Source organism: Guillardia theta (assembly GCF_000315625.1).
Source record: "Guillardia theta CCMP2712 unplaced genomic scaffold GUITHscaffold_63, whole genome shotgun sequence".
Lineage (NCBI taxonomy): Eukaryota > Cryptophyceae > Pyrenomonadales > Geminigeraceae > Guillardia > Guillardia theta.
In genome coordinates, this window is record NW_005434611.1 from 121,523 (window position 1) to 139,973 (window position 18,451).

At 55.8% G+C, this 18,451-nt stretch overlaps 4 protein-coding genes across 4 annotated transcripts; 1 reads left to right on the forward strand and 3 right to left on the reverse strand.

Annotated features, from left to right (window-relative positions):
* Positions 1-3,287: 3,287 nt before the first annotated feature.
* On the reverse strand, positions 3,288-6,731 carry GUITHDRAFT_75142 (hypothetical protein; the record flags this gene model as incomplete). The annotated part of the gene is made up of 2 exons (XM_005827858.1): positions 3,288-3,594; positions 6,421-6,731. Coding segments are annotated over 2 exons (618 nt in total), but the record flags the coding sequence as incomplete, so codon positions are not given.
* Positions 6,732-8,618: 1,887 nt separating this feature from the next.
* On the reverse strand, positions 8,619-9,840 carry GUITHDRAFT_142336 (hypothetical protein; the record flags this gene model as incomplete). Its single annotated transcript, XM_005827859.1, has 8 exons — positions 8,619-8,717; positions 8,774-8,803; positions 8,849-8,914; positions 8,961-9,014; positions 9,040-9,246; positions 9,296-9,346; positions 9,642-9,737; positions 9,781-9,840. 8 exons carry the CDS (start codon positions 9,838-9,840, stop codon positions 8,619-8,621), a joined length of 663 nt encoding a protein of 220 aa, XP_005827916.1.
* A 1,737-nt stretch (positions 9,841-11,577) lies between these two features.
* On the forward strand, positions 11,578-14,651 carry GUITHDRAFT_142337 (hypothetical protein; the record flags this gene model as incomplete). The annotated part of the gene is made up of 6 exons (XM_005827860.1): positions 11,578-11,915; positions 11,961-12,320; positions 12,511-12,624; positions 12,669-12,717; positions 12,873-12,929; positions 13,317-14,651. The coding sequence occupies 6 exons, from the start codon at positions 11,578-11,580 to the stop codon at positions 14,649-14,651; spliced, it is 2,253 nt and encodes a 750-aa protein (XP_005827917.1).
* Positions 14,652-14,834: 183 nt separating this feature from the next.
* On the reverse strand, positions 14,835-17,489 carry GUITHDRAFT_112941 (hypothetical protein; the record flags this gene model as incomplete). Its single annotated transcript, XM_005827861.1, has 13 exons — positions 14,835-14,883; positions 15,075-15,150; positions 15,239-15,302; positions 15,394-15,480; positions 15,737-15,779; positions 15,914-16,005; positions 16,243-16,290; positions 16,780-16,887; positions 16,940-16,987; positions 17,037-17,146; positions 17,204-17,261; positions 17,312-17,365; positions 17,421-17,489. The coding sequence occupies 13 exons, from the start codon at positions 17,487-17,489 to the stop codon at positions 14,835-14,837; spliced, it is 906 nt and encodes a 301-aa protein (XP_005827918.1).
* Between the last annotated feature and the right edge of the window lie 962 nt (positions 17,490-18,451).

Genomic DNA, 18,451 nt, shown 5'->3' on the forward strand with positions numbered 1-18,451 from the left:
AGGAGGACAAGGAGGAAGGAGGGGGGGGGGAAGGAGGGAGGAGCGGGAAAACGAGGAAGGGGAGAGAGAAAGAATAGGGAGGAAGAGGAAGAAGAGTGGAAGGAGCAGGAGGACAAGGAGGAAGGAGGGGGGGAAAGTGGGAGGAGGAGAAATGAACTTATTGGTAGGGTCTTGTTGGGAGAGCAGCTGGAAGAGCTCAGGCAGCATAGCTCATCCTTCATGTTCATCCTCAAGCTTCTCGTCTCTCCTTCTCTCCAGACCAGCAGGATCCTCCTCAGCAGCGACGCCTCCCTCCTCGCCTGCTGCCTCTTCCTCCTCCAGCTTGTCTTGAGGCCGATTATCTTGGGGATGTTGGTCGCCTCCTTCCGAGCTGCCCGCAAACTTGCGCCAGAGCGGAGCAGAAGGTTCCTGCTGAGCGTCCTGGAGGAGGCGAGGCAGCGAGTCGTGAAGTACTGGGAGAAGATAAGTGAGATCGCATGGCACAGAATTCACCACCACCACCACCACCACCACCACCACCATCACGGCAGGCCCCACCAGCAGCCCAGCAGCACGAACTTCCAGCTCCCGTCCAGCATCATGAGGACGAGAGTGCTGAACCTCGTGAGGCTGGTGGAGTCGACGACGCTGAGGACCAGCCTTGGCGACAACTCCGAGTCCCTCCGGATCCGAGGAGTACTCCAAGACCGTTTGCAGGTCACTACCCTCGCCTCCCCTCCGTACTCGTCCTCCTTGTCTTTTTCCTGCTCCTTCCTCCCCGCCTCTCCTCTGATCCCCGCTGCTTCTCACCTCCCCTCAACCACCTTCCTTCCTGCCACCTTCGTCTCCTGCTGCCCTTCTTGTCCTCCTCCCTCTTCCTCTCATCAATCTTCGCCTGATCCCCGATCCTCGCATCGCTCAGCCTCTCCTTTCTCCCCCTTGCCAGCTTCTGATTTCCTCGCTTCCTCCTCTTCCTGAGTAGAGGGAGCTCGACCGAGTCGTCCATCTCGAGGACCCCGAGCACGGGATCGCCACCCTCAAGCACGAGCTCCTGACGCGCATGGAGAACATCCGAGACGCGTTCGTGGACCTGAGAGGTCTGACAAGTGACGCCAGCACGATCCGCTCACGTCTGACCAGGAGCTGGGAGGATCTGGGAGGGCTACGACGACAAGAAGATCATCGCCGCAGGAACTGATGGGGGGCCGAGGCAGCGGACGCTTCCTTTCGACCACCACAAGATGCTGAGGAGGAGGAGCAGCCTTATTAGCAAGACCCAGAATTGGGATAATGACATCAGGTTGAGAGGACGTGAACACGTCGATCCCTCCTCCTCGCTTCCTGCTCTCACTCCCTCCAGCTCCTTCACCTCCTGCCTTCCCTGCCCCCAACTCTCCATCAACTGCTGCTGCTGCTGCTGCTGCTGCTGCTGCTGCTGCTGCTGCTGCTGCTGCTGCTGCTGCTGCTGCTGCTGCTGCTGCTGCTGCTGCTGCTGCTGCTGCTGCTGCTGCTGCTGCTGCTGCTGCTCTACATCTCACTCCTCTACCTGCCTCTGCTCCGCAGGGCTCCTCCCAGTCACTTCCTGAATGACGTCTGGCACGGCAGGAACATGAGAAGGAAGAGCACGCGCAATATTCTCCTGGAGAGGCTGGACACTGGGAGGCTGTGGGAGAAGCGGCTGCTGGAGTTTTCGCAGATGTCCTTCAAGCGCAGGTTGTCATCTATCTCCAACGCTGGCATTGAAGTCGACGAGCTGCCTTGAAAGTTGCCCCGCCAGTCTTTTCCGCCTCTTTGCCCAGCACAACTCGAGCTCACAGTATACATCTTTGCGGCCCAGCTGGGCCGTTTGTCGCTGCCGGGCCCCGCATGTTCAGTTACTTATTTTTTTATCTGTAAAATAAAAGAAAAAGGTCAAGGAAACAAAAACGTCAAGTCCTGCCGATCTCAGCAGGCGAATCATGATGGTTCAATATGCGGGAGGGGCAGGGGGTCGCTGGCGGAGCTCACAGGAGGAGGAGGAGGAGGAGGACGCAGCTGACGTCACGAGCTCCTTCTTCAGCTCTCACGAGAGTGACGACGGGCACATGCGAGATATGATCTCGTCCTTGGTCGGCATGAACGAGCCTCCAGTGGTGGGGGAGGAGCAAACGAGTGGAGCAGGGGCCACCAAGGACAGCAGAGCGTTGAAGACTTACGATCCCACGCTCTCAAAGCTGGTCGAGGACATGGAAGGGCTGAAGGAGGAGAACAGGAGACTGACAGAGAAACTGAGTGTCCTCGTCGACGGCTCCGAGAAGCAGGTTGAGAGGGGTTGGGAGCAGAAGTACAAGGCCGAGCTTGAGGTCAAGACAGCGCTGGTGAAGGACCTGGTGGGGCTGCAGAGAACGCTGCATGACACGAAAGCGATGCTGGGGCAGGCAGAGACAGAGAACAAACGTCTGGCGGAGGAGAACAGGAAGCTGTTGGAGGAGAGAAGGGAGCTGGTAGAAGAGCATGGTAGCTTGTTCGAGTCTGAGCTGAAGGACATCCTAGGGGAGAGAGACTCTCTCCAAGCTCAGCTGGACGCAGCCCTACGGACAGCGACAGACAAGGCGATGACGATAGAGGAGATGACGAGGAGAATGGAGGAGTTGACGGCTCGGTGCAAGTCGTTGGAGAACGACTTCATGACCATGGAACAGAACAGTCAGGACAGAGAGATGGCGGATAGACAACACATCCGATCCCTTGAGATCCAGCTGAAGGAGACCGCCGACATGTACGCGAAGCTGGAGGACAAACACATGTCGATGCAGGAGGATCTTGGAAAGACGGCAAAAGCTCTGATGGCAGTGAAGCAGGAGAAGGAGTCGCTTGCTGACAAGCTTAAAGTGATGAGAAATGAGATGATTGACCGGTTCAAGTTGTGGGAGACAGAGATGGAGACGAAAGCGCAAGACAGTGACAGTTTGAAGGCGAAGGTGAATGATGCTGGTGGTGGTGGTGGTGGTGGTGGTGGTGGTGGTGGTGGTGGTGGTGGTGGTGATGATGATGATGTTGACGATGTTGATGATGTTGATCATGATAGCGATGATAGCGATGATGATAATATCAATTTGATCTTACGTATCTTGTGACAGCTCGAAGAAGTCACTCGTCAGATGGAATGGTTGCGCAAGGCAGAGGAGGTGGGAAAAGAAACCTCTCAACAACTGCAAGAGCTGCAAAAATACGCCGACGAGGCCGAGGACGAGAATCGTCGACTCCGAGGTAGAGGCTGCGAGACTTGACGGTCACGTGAGATGCTAGTAGATGACGAAGATGCTTGCTTACTCACATAGCTTGTCTTGTCTTGTCTTGTCTTGTCTTGTCTTGTCTTGTCTTGTCTTGTCTTGTCTTGTCTTGTCTTGTCTTGTCTTGTCTTGTCGTGTTTTGTCTTGTCTTGTCTTGTCTTGTCTTGTCTTGTCTTGTCTTGTCTTGTCTTGTCTTGTCTTGTCTTGTCTTGTCTTGTCTTGTCGTGTTTTGTCTTGTCTTGTCTTGTCTTGTCTTGTCTTGTCGTGTCGTGTCTTGTCTTGTCTTGTCTTGTCGTGTCGTGTCTTGTCGTGTCTTGTCTTGTCTTGTCGTGTCGTGTCTTGTCTTGTCTTGTCTAGTCTAGTTGTCTCTTGCGTTGACTTTGCAGCAGATCAGATGGAGGAGCTAAAGGGTGACCTGAAGCTTTGTGTTGAGAAAGTCAGAAAGCTGAATGAGGAGAAGAAGGAGTTGGAAGGTGAGGAACGAAGATGTATATCTTGACGAACAAGTTCTTTCACTTTCATGATTATTGTCTTCGTCAATTCTTTAAATACGATGACGATTGTTTGATCATTTTGTTTCAGGATTGAGGGAAAACATCGCCTTGTTGGATAACGAGAAGCAACTGCTGGAAATAGATGTCAGAATGACCTTCTCCTCCACTACCACATCAATACCTTGTCCCTGTCCTTGTCCTTGTCCTTGTCCCTGTCTTTTTCTCCTTCCCCATCATCGTTTCCATCAATCATCATCATCATCATCATCATCATCATCATCATCATCATCATCATCATCATCATCATCATCATCATCATCATCATCTGCCATTCATTCTGTTCTGGTTGCAGTTCGACGCTCTCAAGCAAGAAAACGTCGCCCTCCACCGCCGTCTCTCGGAGCTGTTTCAAAGGTTGTCGACTGCTCGAGAGCATGCAGTCGTGTTCCATCGAGTCAACGAACAGCTGGAGGAGGAAGAGAAGGAAGTTCCCGTACCGCACGACGTCCAAGAGCTCAAAGGTAGGTGGGAGGGGAGGGGAGGACGTGAGGGGGAGAGGGGGAGACAAGGGGGAGGGAGGGAGATGAAGTGTAAGTGGAGAGAGTGTGGGGGTGAGGAAAAGAGCAGAGCAGAGCAGAGCAAAGCAGAGCAGAGCAGAGCAGAGCAGAGCAGAGCAGAGCAGAGCAGAGCAGAGCAGAGCAGAGCAGAGCAGAGCAGAGCAGAGCAGAGCAGAGCAGAGCAGAGCAGAGCAGAGCAGAGCAAGGGGTTGAGCTCTCAACAAGTCGCAGATCACGTCATGAGGTTGCAACTGTCTCTCTCTCGCGCAGAGAAGGAGAAGGAGGGGCTCGAGAGCATCGCGATCCAACTGCGACGGAAGTTGACCGACCTTGAGGAGCGACTCAAGTCAAGGTACATGCCTCCTGTCTATCCTTCTTCCCTTGATTTTCTTCGCTCATCCTCTGACCTTTCTCGTCTTCCTCCTCGTCCTCTTCTGCGCCCCATCGTCCTCCTCCTCGTTCTCCTCGTCTCCACCACCGCTACCACCTCCTCTCCTCTCCTCCTCTCCTTCTGTTGCTCGTTTTCTTGCTGTCAGGTCCTACAGCCGATCAGAAGGTGAGAGTTGAACCTGTCTTCGTGTTGCTCAATCATCTCGGCAGCAGCAAATTTCCCGGACAGCGATGAATACATGGTCTGCCTCTGCTGCTCTTCATCTACCTTACTGCTCTCATGCTGCTGCTGCTGCTGCTGCTGCTGCTGCTGCTGCTACTCTTGTTTGAGCTCGTCCTGTCTCTATGCTCCTGCCTCTCCTCTCCTCCTCCTCTAGCTCCCGATATTACTTTTGATGTATCCGTTCTTGCTTGATCTCACTCTCCTCTCCTCTCCTCTTCTCTCCTGCTCGTCTCCAGGGCTCTTTCGCAAGTTCTGCATGGCGACCTTCCGAGCATGACGGGTACGCCAAGAGCAAAGGAGGGAAGAAAGGAGAAGAAGAGAGGGAGTTAGGAAGGGATAGGAATCAGAGGATGGATATAAATGAAGGGCAGGGTAGAGGGGGGTAGGGAGAGGAGAGGAGAGGAGAGGAGATGGAAAGGGAAAGGGAGAGGGAGAGGAGGAGCAGGAGCAGGAGCAGGAGCAGGAGCAGGAGGAGCAGGAGGATATTCTCAATGCAATCACAGAGAATCGTCACTGCGGAATGAAGTCTTGCGGATGCAAAAGGAGCTGGAAGAGAGTTGGAGGATGGTGAAAGTCAAGGATGGTTCGTCAAGTCCTTCTCTTGCTCTTGGCCCTGCCCTCAAAACACCCTCTGTGTCCTCCTCCTGCTCGTCGTCGTCGTCCTCCTTGTCCTCCTCCTGCTCGTCGTCGTCGTCCTCCTCCTCCTCCTCCTCCTGCTCTTATCCTCAGTGTCCTCGTCCTCCAATTCTGAAGTTCTCCGTCTCCCATGTTTACCTATGCTTCCTCCTCTTGCCCTTCTCCCTCGCTCGCCTCCCTCTCCCTCCCTCCTCCTCACGTCCTCCGTATCCCTTGACTTGTTGGCGGCAGCCGAGCTGAACGCGGCGAGCATGCGCTTGTCAGGTTTGGAAGAGCAGCTTCATGCAATCAGGGCGAGTTTTTCAGAGCAGAGGATGGTGCGGCTCGATGACAACGACGGGGTGGAGGAGTTGAAGCAGCGGCTGAGCACGACCCTGGTCCTGCTGGCCGCATGCTGTCGCTTCCTCTGACATGGGGGCAGGCACTGCTGGAGGAGGAGAGAGCGAAAAGGATGGCGATAGCACAGACGCTTGCTGCGTTCACGAGCAAGGACAGGATGGACGTCAGTGCTCATGGTAAACCTGGATGTGATGACCTCACGTGTTCTGCTAGTCTCCTTCATCGTCGTCGTCCTCCTCCTCGTCCTCCCCTCCCCTTCCTCCTCCTCTTCTTCCTTCTTCTCCTCCCCTTCATCCTTGCTATCCTCCTCCTCGTCCTCCCCATCGGGTTCACCTGTTGAGCAGGAGAGAAGGAGTGGGAGCGAGATCGGAGGGCGGCCGACAATCTCCGAGCGCTGAAGAGGATCGAGGAAGTCATCAGGGATGGAAAGAAATTTCACCAAGAGACTTTGAACGAGATCAAAACTCATAGGCTGCAAGCTCTCAACGAATTGTTCAAGTATGTCAAGCATGCGCTGTTCAAAGTGAAACCTCTGCTTTGCTCTGCTCTGCTCTGCTCTGCTCTGCTCTGCTCTGCTTTGCTCTGCTCTGCTCTGCTCTGCTCTGCTCTGCTCTGCTCTGCTCTGCTCTGCTCTGCTCTGCTCTGCTCTGCTCTGCTCTGCTCTGCTCCGCTCTGCTCCGCTCCGCTCTGCTCTGCTCGGCTCTGCTCGGCTCGGCTCGGCTCTGCTCTGCTCGGCTCGGCTCTGCTCTGCTCTGCTCTGCTCTGCTCTGCTCTGCTCTGCTCTGCTCTGCTCTGCTCTGCTCTGCTCTGCTCTGCTCTGGTCCTGTATGTCCTCCAGCTCCTACACCTCCTAATTTTCTCACCTCTCGTTCTTCTGCTCGTCCTTCAGGATCGAGACCGAGGTTGCATGCAAGTCGATCATCGTTGAAGCAGAGAGGAGGCAACTCGAAGCGGAGAGGAACATTCAGCAAGAGAACGAGCTCTGGTGGCCGTTGATCTTCCTCGTCTCATCACCTCTCCTCCTCGTGCTCCTGCTTCAACTTCCTCTCCCTTGTCCTCCACAACCTCGACCTCGACCTCTTCAAGCACATCTCTCCTCCCTATCCGCACTCCTCGCCCTCGCCCTCCTCCTCCTCTTCCTCTTCCTCTTACATCACCTCCAAGGTTTCAAACAGCATCGGAGCACCTCCGCGTGTCAGTCGAGATGCAAAGGTGTCTCCTCCGTTACTATTCCACCTCTCACACAACCGCACCCCAGGAAGGACAGGGAGCAGACGAAGAAGGAGGAGCTTCTGAGGGAGCTAAAGATTAAAGAGCTCGAGCTAGCACAGGAGGAGGAGCAGGACAACAGGACGGGCTACAGCGGCTTCCAGCAGTTCACGGTAGTTCAGCAAGTGAGGAACAGCTACAGCACAAGAGTTTCTGATACAGGACCGGCAAAGCAAGACAAATCCACCGAGCTCATGGTCCCTCGGAGGAGTGAAAGGAAGGAGACAGCAGCAGCCTACGGGCGCGAGGCAATGTGGAGGGGAGGGGAGAGAGAAGGTGTAGAAGACTTTTCTGCAGCAGCACTTCCGGCAAGAGCTGGAGGGGCCTGGGCAGCAGCGCACATCAGAGGGGCAGCAGGGGCAGTAGAAGGGGAAGGCGACGTTATGGGCCAAGCAGTCAGCACAGGAGCAGCAGGAGTAGTGGGAGGTGCAGAAAGAGCAGCAGCAGCAGGAGGCCTAGCAAGAGAAGGAGCAGGAGCAGGCGTAGCAGCAGCAGCAGCAGCAGCAGCAGCAGCAGCAGCAGCACAAGGATCGGGAGAAGGAGCAGCAGCACCAAGAGCAGTTGGAGGGGGGGGGAAGGGGTAGCAGTAGGAAGAGGAGGAGTAGAGGGAGAAGGTAACAATGTAGTGGGAGGAGCATCAAATCCGATGCATAAGGAACGATACGAGGTGACAAAATCCTTTGATCACCTATCGCAACTGACGACTCTCCCGTTGCTCCTCTTGCTCCTCCTCCTCCTCAATCGCTCTCCTCGTCCTTGCCCTCCTCCCTCCTCCCGTCCTCCTTGTTCTTGCCCTTCCCCCCTCTTCTGCCTCGCTTTTCCTCAGCGTGTTGGATGGTCACCATTTGAGTGCGAGTGTGGTATGGGCTTCGGCACGAAGGAGGTACAGAGGAGAAGAGTTGGAGGAGAAAGAAGAAGACGAGGAGGAGGAGGAGGAGGAGGAGGAGAAAGAAGAAGACGAGGAGGAGGAGCAGGAGCAGGAGCAGGAGCAGGAGCAGGAGCAGGAGCAGGAGCAGGAGCAGGAGCAGGAGCAGGAGCAGGAGCAGGAGCAGGAGCAGGAGGAGGAGGAGGAGTGAGATTCTTGTCCTTACGGTGTTGAAGGCCCTCTACTATCACATTCACAAGATGGAGCGGTAAGGAGAGGCAGGAGGAGGAGGCGAAGGAGACTGACATCCTGACATTGACAGAGACAACATGCTCACAGCGACGTGAGTCAACTTTGACCTCTCCGCTTGTTCACCCTCCTCTTGACAGAGCTCCGCACGTACCTCCCCCGCAGCAGCATCCTTCCGGTCGCTTTCAGGAGCTGGTCCTGCAGAGGTTGAATGTGGTGCTCCTTGACTTGTTTCTTGACCAGTCTCTCCAGCTCTACGTCGCACAGAGAAACTCTGTCATTGCTCTGATTACAACACGGAGATTTCTCATATTTATTCAATACATGTCCAATCAATCTTACACTTCACATCTGCGTTCCATACTCTCCCATGGGAGGCTGACCGGGGAATTGCTGGGAGGGAGGAGCGCTCCAGGCGTTGGGTTGAGCATACTGCTCCTGCACCTGATACTGAAACAGCACAGTCAGGCACCAGACACAAGTCAGAAGACGCTGAGCACCTGCTGCTGCTGGTACCCATACGAATAGCCCTAGAAGCGGGTCAGAGGATCAAGGCGGGAGGTGGACGGGACAACCTGGTTGGGGGGCTGCGATTCCTGTGCGATGTACTGCTGCTCATAGACAGGTTGTTGGACCACGTACTGGGTCAAGTGTCAGATGATGCGTCTGCATTGAGGGGACGCTTACCTGAGTCACGGGGGCCTGCTGAGCGTACACGTACTGCTGCTGGGGCTGCTGCTGCTGCCGCGGCACCAGTCAAGCTCACCATGGAGAGAGAGAGAGAGAAAGGACGACTCACAACATAGGCATAGCTCTGTTCGAACTGCTGCATCGGAGCTGACTGCTGGACATACTGCACGGGAGTTGTGCTCTGCACGTACTGAGTGACTGGGGCCTGCTGCACGTACTGCACTGCCGGTTCCTGCACAACCTGGTACTGAGGTTGTGCCACCTCAACATACGACTGAACGTACTGCAAGGCTCGGTCAGATATGCCCAGCTTTTGTCCAGCACCTTCTTACCTGCTGGGGCATGGCAGAAGTAGAGGTGACATACTGAACTTGAGGTGCCGCCTGTACAACTTGCTGGGTTTGCAGGTACTGAGGCTGCTGCTGGAGCATCATCATCTGCTGCTGCTGCTGTTGCTGCTGCATCCTCTGCTGCTGCTGCTGCTGCTGCTGCATCTGCTGCTGCTGGCGCTGCTGCTGCTGCATCCTCTGCTGCTGCTGCTGCTTGGCTTCCTTGATCCTCTCCTGGGCCTTCTGCTCTTCGGCACTGAGCTTTCCGGGTTTGAATCCCTTAGGCATCTGGAAAGCCTGCAGATCGACAACTTCATCGGCTGTGCCAGACTGCAAGTCGATCTTTCACCTGGGTAGAGTACATCGGAGCAGGAGCTTGAGGAGGAGGAGGAGGAGGAGGAGGGGACTGCATTGTCACCATCATCTGCGGCTGCGGCTGCATCGCCTGACATCTTGTCAACAAGGTTAACCAGCCGTCTGCCTCTCACCGGAACGAACATGGTCTGCATGGGAGGCTGCATCTGCTGAACTGCGACCGGCTGATACATAGTGTTCATCTGTACAAGTGTCAAGCGAAAGGGACGAACGGTTTGGAAAGGTTTCGCAGCTCTACGGTCAGGATGAGGGTTACGAGAGATTGAGAGACGTGGAAGAATGGGATGGTTCAGGAAGGAACCAAGTCAAGGGAGAGTGGGTCCCTCTTTCTTGGATTGCAGCAAGTCACAGAGGAGCCGAGAGTATCGAGTTCTGAGACACTCGCACGCATGCAAGATGGAGAGAGGTAGGGGGAGGAAGAGGAAAGAGAGTGGTGTGGGTCTGAGAGGGAGTGCATTATCTGAGGAGGAGGGGAGAGAAAACGAGGAGAAGAGATGCTGGCAGGGAGCGATCGTCGAGCCATGCAGAGGAGTGCAGGGATACATATGGATCAATAACCCCATTCCAGCCCTGGTGGGGGGTCCTTCACCTTCTGCTTCTACCGGTACTTTTTAGAGAGAATCCCATGACAATGTACAGGTGGGTGATACCCCAGGCATAGTATCCAGGGTAATCGAGTCCGTTGAGTGTTGAGAGAAGGGTCTCGCAAGTACCGGTACAATCAAGGCAAATTTGTGGGAAAAGACACGGGTACATCTAATGAAAGTTGTTTTGGTAGAAGGGGTAGGGTAGGATCGGCCTACTGATAGCAGGGGGTCCACCACTGTAACGGCAAAACTTATTGAGAGAGCAGTGGAGAAGGACCGGGTACCTGCCCGATACAAGGGGTGGTGTCTCAACTGTAACATCAAGGTGACCCCTTCATTGTCCTTGAAAAGAGTGGGATACAGGGGTGGTTTGAGACCGGAAGGATTTCGAGTCACTCGGGGAGTAAGGTAGGGTGGTCGAGAAGCGCCCCACCTACATGACTGGTCCTTCAAGGGGTGGGGTGGTTGCTACCAGCGAAAAAGGGGACCCCGTCATGGAATGAGGGCGATGAGATTGGGGTTGAGCGGGGAGTTGGTCACTGTCACCGGAGGATGTATTGAGGGCTGAATGAGGGGCTTACGAAAGGTTGGGGTTGAGGGGGGAAGAGGGATACACCGGCAGTACCGAGGCATGGCATGGCGGGCAGGTGGGGTGGAGCTGGGATGGAGCTGGTTGCAGCTCACGAAGGGTGTCAGATGTCTGCTGAGGCTCCTCGTGCTCGTGACAAGCTCCTGCCATGCTCGAGCTGGTGCAGGGAGAGGTTCGGTAGGCTGACAACGGCACGTCGGGATCAGCGCTGACGGCTCAGGAAGCAGGACCCTGCGATCGCTGACGACACTTCCTTGGACGGGTGGAGCTCGACTGGCCCTCCGCTGAAGTGAGTGTATCCTTCTTCTTGCTCTCATGCAGGAATCGTCTGAACCTTGAGCGCAAGAGGCATCAGCCATCATGGAGTGCTCGTGGAGAACTCAAGTCACCCGCACTCGTGGCATTTCGTTGCTCCTGTAGAGGAAGGAGGAGCAGACGAGACAAGTTGAGATGACTCGTCCTGCAGACGACTTTGATTGCTTCTGCATCCTCTCTCTTGGGGGCTCGATTGAGTTACAACAAGTTTTATGCTCCTATCGCCTCCGACGCCTCCGGCCATCGTTGCGACCTGTCGGACTTATACGAAGTTGTCCTCTTCCGTTCAAGAGGAGGCGAGTCGTCAGCGTCATGCTCAGTTTGTTGTTCTGTTGATGAAGATGCTCAGGTGATGGAGGAGTCGCCGCCATGGGAGCTCGATCCAGCCAGCCCATCCATGAAAGCACTCAGAGCTACACATGGTGGCTGAACTCAAGCATTGCATGGGAGGTCCTGCTCTGCCAGGAGGGAGGAGGAGTGATGACGAGGGTTGGCTGCTGCAGAATGTGGAGAGCGGCGAGAAGATGGGAGCTAGCGACGTCAAGGTCTTCATGGATCAAGTGGGAGGGATCCTCGTGCGAGGAAACAGATACGGAGCTAGTTGTGCTGAGAGAGTAAGGCTGTATGATATCGAGTTCTTGCTCCCCCCAACGAGCGGAGGGGAGGAGAAGCCCAGCTCGGCTCCAGCATCGTCTGCGAGGAGGACTGAGACTGCTTCACTCGAGGGTTGCGACTTGCTCTACCGTGAGAAAGACTGGTAAGGGTGACGGGGATGGAACGACCGCCGACTGACAGGGAGCAGGTCGGGGGCGTTGCGGTGCTACAGGGAGTGGAGAACGCATGCTGATCGCTCTTCTCCTGCCCGTGGGAGCGTGCGAGAGCGGCAGCGAGCATGCTGGGCGCAGCTGAGGGAGGCGAGGCTGGCCCTGATGCTGTCGAAGCCTGCCAAGGAGGAGACATGGAAGACCCTCTCTGCTGCGCTGCATGCGGCGGACGAGGAGGATGGGAGGCCAGGAGGGCATGAGGATGGAGGAGCCGGGAGGGAAGCATGGGGAGTGGGGCTGAGCAAGCTGGTGGAGGCAGGAACGTGCACGGGTTGGTGCTATAGGACGAGGGGAGACGTGTTGTTCAAGGACAGGGACTACAAGGCTGCAGCAGTTGAGTAAGACATGCTCTACTTTATGATGATGCAGACTGCTAACACCTCCGTTTCCTACTCTTCCTCCATTCTACGCGTCTCTCCTTTCCTCCCATCCCCTTCTTCCTGATCTTCTTGCCTCCCTTCTTCTCTACCTATCATCTTTCACCCTTCCTCCCCTCGTTCCCCCTCTCCTCCTCTCCCTCCCCCTCAGGTACGAGAAAGCGCTTCACTTCGGCTTAGGGGATGTCTTGTCCGTGGCTGTCACACGGCATGACCTTGCAGCAGCCCAGCACCTTTCCCAGGAGGAGGGTGCGGACTTTACGAGGTCGAGACGTCCTTTCCTCCCTCCTCCTCTCTTACACTTACCAGGCTGTACTCTGAAGCAGTCAACCTAGAGCCCGAGCTGGTGACCTCTCAGGTTCTCACTTCTACCTCCTCCACCTCCTCCACCTCCTCCACCACCTCCTCCTCCTCCTCCACCACCATCACCTCCTCCTCAGCTTCCTCTCTCCTCTTTCCTGTCTCCTGTCTCCTGTCGCCTCTCTCGTCCTCTCTGTCTCAACGGTTCCTCAGATTTCAGGGACCATGGGCACATTTGCTTACCCCGAGGATGCACGCGTAATCATTCAGGTGAATTCTGTTCGTTCTCCTCGTCCTCCCCTGCCTTCTCCTTCTAGTCCTCGTCTTTGTCCTCTCTTCTCCTCATCCTCTGCCTCCCCCTCCTCCTCTCCTATTCTCCTCCTCCTCTGCCTTCTCCTCTGCCTCGTCCTTCGCCTCCTCTCCCTCGTCCTCCTCGTCCTTTGTTTTGTCCTCCTTATTCTCCTCCGTCACCTTCCCTTCTTTTCGCTTCCCCGCCCCCCAAGCTCCTCCCCCTCTCCTCGAGTTCTCAGCTCCTTGTTGTCCTTCTGATCCTCCTCCTTCTTGTCATCCATCTCCCCTCCCTCATTTTCTCCCCTCCAGCATCTCCACCTCCCCTTCTTCCTCCCCCTCATCCACACAGTTGATCCCTCCCTCCAGAAAGCGCTTCACCAGCGGTATCAGCGGCTCTCCCGCAAGGAGGAGACGCGGAGCTCCCGCCTCAAGCAGCTTGACGAGCACATCAGGAGGGAGGAGGGTGCGTTCCCAGCATGCAGCAGCAACAGCAGCAGGCGCGTCCATTTCTTCTGCCGGATCCGTGGGCAGACGCCAGGGACGGCGGATCAGCGGTGGGGCCCCTCGTCGACCCAGCGCGGAGTCGGAGGGTCGGAGGAGGCAGCGATCTACCTGGTGCGGGAGCTGGCAAGGAAGGGATGGTGCGTGAGGGTGTACGGGAACCCGGAGGTGGAGGAGTGGGGAAGGGACGAGGATGGAGTGACGTGGCTGCCCTTCTACACTCTGGACATGCTGCAAGAGCCGAGCGTCTTCGTGGTGTGGAGGAACTTCGACGCCGTCTGGCTCGCTCCTCGCACTCGCTCTCGCTTCCTCTGGGTCCACGACCCGCTGGCGCTGGCGTCCGACCAGGACTACTTCACCTCCACCTTCCTTGGAGCGCTCAGCGGCATCTTCGTCCTCAGCCAGCACAGCGCCTCTCAGTTCCCCCCGCACGCCCAGAGCAAGCTGATCCTGAGCAACAACGGCCTTGCTCCTCACCTGCTGCGGGACGGGCCCAACCATCACCACAAGCTCCTCTACAGCTCCTGGCCGTCCTCGGGCCTCGAGCAGCTCCTGGAGCTGTGGCCGCGGATCCGCCACAAGGCAGGGGGAGGGGAGCTGTACGTGTACTACGGGTTTGACATGTGGTGGGCAACCCCGCTGTACAAGCACGAGCGCTGGTTCATCGAGTGGAGGAGGAAGATGGAGGACATGTTGCGGCAGGAGGGCGTCAAGTACATGGGCGGCGTCGGGCACCAGGACATGGCGGACGCGTACGCTGAGGCGGGCTTCTACGTGTACCCTACAGACACGCCTGAGACGGCTCCTATCAACCTGATCAAGGCGCAGGCCAACGGCTGCGTCCCCGTCACCTCTCGCTACCCACTGAGTGCCATCCCGGAGACCACCGGGGAGTTCGACCTGGGCCCGGAGCCCGGGAGCCACGTCAGCATCAAGCAGAACAGAACCTTGCTGCTGCTGTGGGCGGACGCGGTTGCTCGGGCGGTGGCGACGCCGCGGGAGGAGCTGGAGGAGCACAGGAGGAGGATGAAGAGGAGCGCGAGGGAGAGGTACTCGTGGCCCAAGATCGCGGAGGAGTGGAGCCGACACTTTTCCAAGGCTGTGGGAGAGCGTGAGGGAGAGGAGGAAGAGCAGGGTGAGGGAGGGAGAGCAGGAGGAGCAGGAGGGGGAGGAAGCTCCGACACAGGACGGGCGCAGTAAAGGAAGCTAAGGAGGTAATGATGGAGAAAGTGCGACGTGGGAACAACTGTGTAGGAGTGAGTGCCAGAGGAGGAGGAGGAGGAGAAGGTAGATTCTTCTCGTGTACTTGAGGCTGAGATGGAGCAAAGTCCAAGGATGAAGAGGAAGCAGACGGAGGGAGGGGAAGAGGAGGATAGGATGATCTTAAGTGCGGGGGTGCCTGGGAGGAGCAACACGTCGCTCAACTCTGTACCTGCAACGAGGATAAGTCGAGTGGAAGTTGGAGGCAAGAGACGCAAAAGAGACGCAGGGGAGGTCGGGGAGAAGGAGAGGAGGAGGGCGGAGGGAGAGGAGGGCGGGAAGAGAAGAAAGAAGGTACGGGAGGAGGAGACAAGGGAGGCGGTAGGAGAAGACAAGGAAGGAGGTAGAGGAGAAGTCTGATACCTCTGTTCATGGGAGGCTGCCTTGAGGGAACCGTCCTTCCCGCGGGTGAGCACAAGTCGCTGCTCCCCCGTTACTCCTGCCAGGAACCAGTCAAAGAGGAGGAGGAGGAGGAGGAGGGGGGGGGGGAGGAAGGAGAGGTAGAGTGGGAGAGGGAAGAAATGAACCTTTGCTAATGTCAGCAAAGATGTATTCAAAGCGTTTGCTCATCGATGGACGAATGCCATGTCTCTGTTCAACAAACGTTTAGCCTCTTCACTCTCTCAACATCACCATCTCCTCCTCCTCCTCTCCTCCCCCCCTCCACGCCGTCCCTCCTTACCTGCTCTAGGGGCGTGAAGTCGACCTTAGCCGCTGCAGCTTTCTGGAGACGACGCTCCTCTCTAGCCACGGGATTCTGGAAGTTGGCCTGGGGCAGCCATCAGCGTTTGAGAGAACAAGAGGACCAGAAGCTGACAGAAGGAGAGGGGAGGGAGCAGAGAGGCAAGAGAACTTGGGAGGAGAGGAAAGGAGAGGAAAGAGGAGAAAGAGAGGAGAAGAGAACAAGGTCAGGCGGGAAGGGGAGGCGGAGGATAGAGTGGGGTAAGGGGAAGAGGGTGGGGAAGGAGGGTGGGAGGTGAGGAGGAAGGAGGGGTGGGGGGGTGGGGGGGGAGGCGGGAGATTACTCCATCGTATTTCTTCTCGTAGAATGCGACAATGTTGCGAGCCCTGCACGCAGCAAATCAGAAGAGGAGGGGACAACGAAAACATCGGACGCGCCGGAGAACGCGTCCGAAGAAAAGGAGAGACAGAGAGTAGAAGTCAGAGGAAGGGGGAGGAGGGACAGAGAGAGCGAGTCGTACTTGATGGGATCCGCATCCTTGAAGGAAGGAAAGGGACGAGCTTTCATGCCCTTCTCTTGGATCTCTGCCCTCACTCCTCTGAAGCCCTCTCGCTGGAGCAAGACAGTCAGGTCAATGATGGCATGAGGAGGAGGAGGAAGGGGGGAGGACGCAGACGAGGAAAACTGGAGGAGATAAGGACTACAATAAAGGTGAAGATTATAGAAGAAGAGAGGTGGAAATAGAAGAGGTTAAGGCTGGGAAGGAGGCAGACAACAACGAGTGACTTGGGAAGAAGATGAGAGTGCGTGTCTGGAAAAAGGAGAAGCAGGATGGTGGGGAGAGCTTACATCAGGCCTGTAGAGCGGAGAACTATATCCTGAGTTCACAACTCCATGCTGCAGTCACCGTCATAAATATCATCAATGTCGCAATTGTAATTATAATCTTCGTCATAAGTACAGCAGTCATTGTCATAATCATCACAATCATAATTATAATGGTCATCAGCAAAATCATCATCACCAATATCATCATCATGATCATCATCACCGCAATTCATACAATCATCGTTATCAGCAAAATCATCATCATCATCATCACAGCTGTAATCAGCAACATTTGCATTTGCATAGTCCACTACAACAGGCTCTTACCGCCCTCTCAGCCAATTTTTGCAGCTCGAGACCAATCTCCCGGAAACTCTCTGGCGTTTCTACAAGGGACAGTCACCATGATGAAGCACGTAGAAGCTGATGTATACGGGCTCTCTGCTCAGGATTCTGCAACATGATGATAGCGCGAACACTCTCTCTCTCTCTCTCTCTCTCTCTCTCTCTCTCTCTCTCTCTCTCTCTCTCTCTCTCTCTCTCTCTCTCTCTACTCACTCCGAATCTCTCCGCAAGGGCCTCGTCGGAGTTCTTCAGTGGATCTTCAGTATGGAGACGGTAGATCAACCCTTTCGTCTCAGAGGACAAGAACGGAGTCTTGGGCAGCTGCCAAGTCGACGAGTCACCAACCACCGAACCGTCCACTCAACCTCCCAACCTCAGTCTGTCCCGGGTGCGGCACGTAGGGATTGATCGTGAGCCGTCGCTGCCATAGACGTCATCCTCCGACTCCTCCACCAGTATCCTCCCCTCACCGCCCTCGTTCCCTTGAGCGGCACGTTCTCATCAGCAGCGGCCGCGGGCACGCCTTCGGCATCTCCGGAGAGGGCTTCCTCCGACTCTGCTGCTGGAAGATCCTCGGGGGCTGGAGGGAAGAAGTCAGTTTCTCTCCTCATCGCAGCAGGTGCATGACCTTTCTCACCCTCGGTGCTCATGTAACGAACACGGCATGCCCTGAACCTGGGAGCAGCCATCGCAACCTGAGCAAGCCAGACGTCAAAGACGCTCCTCCCACCATGTCCCTACAGACCCCAAACTTGAGCTGATGAGCTAATACAGATTGAACCGACGTTGAGTGGAGATCCTGTATCAAGGACAGTCGTCAGGGGCAGGAGGCGAGGAACTGAAGAAAGAACTACCCGTGCTCCTCTCCTTGCTGTCTGCAGGAGTTGCGACCTGGCAAGCAGCGACGGAACCCAGCGAGCCATCATCTAGTAAAAGAAGTCAACACGTCTCAAACCAGAAAGTCTTGATGCAGGCACTAGATCCCTCTGCTTGTGAACACGAATGACCCGTCACCCTTCTTCCATCATCGTTCTTTCTCTCTCTCACCCTTTTCTATGTCTCCCCTCTCTTCAACCTCCTCTGCTCCTCGACAGTCTTCAGCCCCCGACTCTCTCGATCTTGCCTCTTCCAACATCGTCATCGCCCCCCCCCCTAGAGACGGCCAACCTTCTCCATCACCTTGTACCCCTTGAACCATATAATGCTCTCTGTCTCTACCCCCTTTCTCCTCCTCGTTCTCGTTCTCGTTCTCCTCCTCCTCCTCCTCCTCCTCCTCCTCCTCCTCCTCCTCCTCCTCCTCCTCGCTCTCGCCCTCGCCCTCGCCCTCCCTTCCTGGTGATCTGCCACTGCTCTTCAGCTGCATGATCCTCGCAGCTGCACCTTCGGTTACATGCTGTAACGATCATCACAACGTCTGGACGTGCCGGTAACGGATAACGGTTTAATTTCCCTTGCGGCGGTTTCAACTTGCAGCAGATATAACGACCAAAACGTCCGTTTCGTAAAAGTTGCAAGGAAACGGAATGTAACTGTATGCGGACATGTGTGAAACGTTCCTTTTCCTGAACGCTTCAGCTGTAAAGTAGCCCCCCACTAGTAAAATCCCCACACGTGAATGAGGGGTAGGGGTAGTGCGTAAGAGGTTTTTAGTGGGGGTGGTTGAATAATGGGTTCAATTTTTAATTGCGAGTAGACTTACCATAGTGGGGTTATCATAGTAGATTATACGGGTAGGTATTGTCCATGAGGGGTACTAGTGTGTAGTCACAGACTCCTCTTGACGGAGAGGTGAGGGTGGTTACCCCACAAGATGTTGGAGGGGTAACAATTTTACAGCCCTACCAACATCTGAAGAAACAGGGGTGGGTAAAAATACAAGGATTTC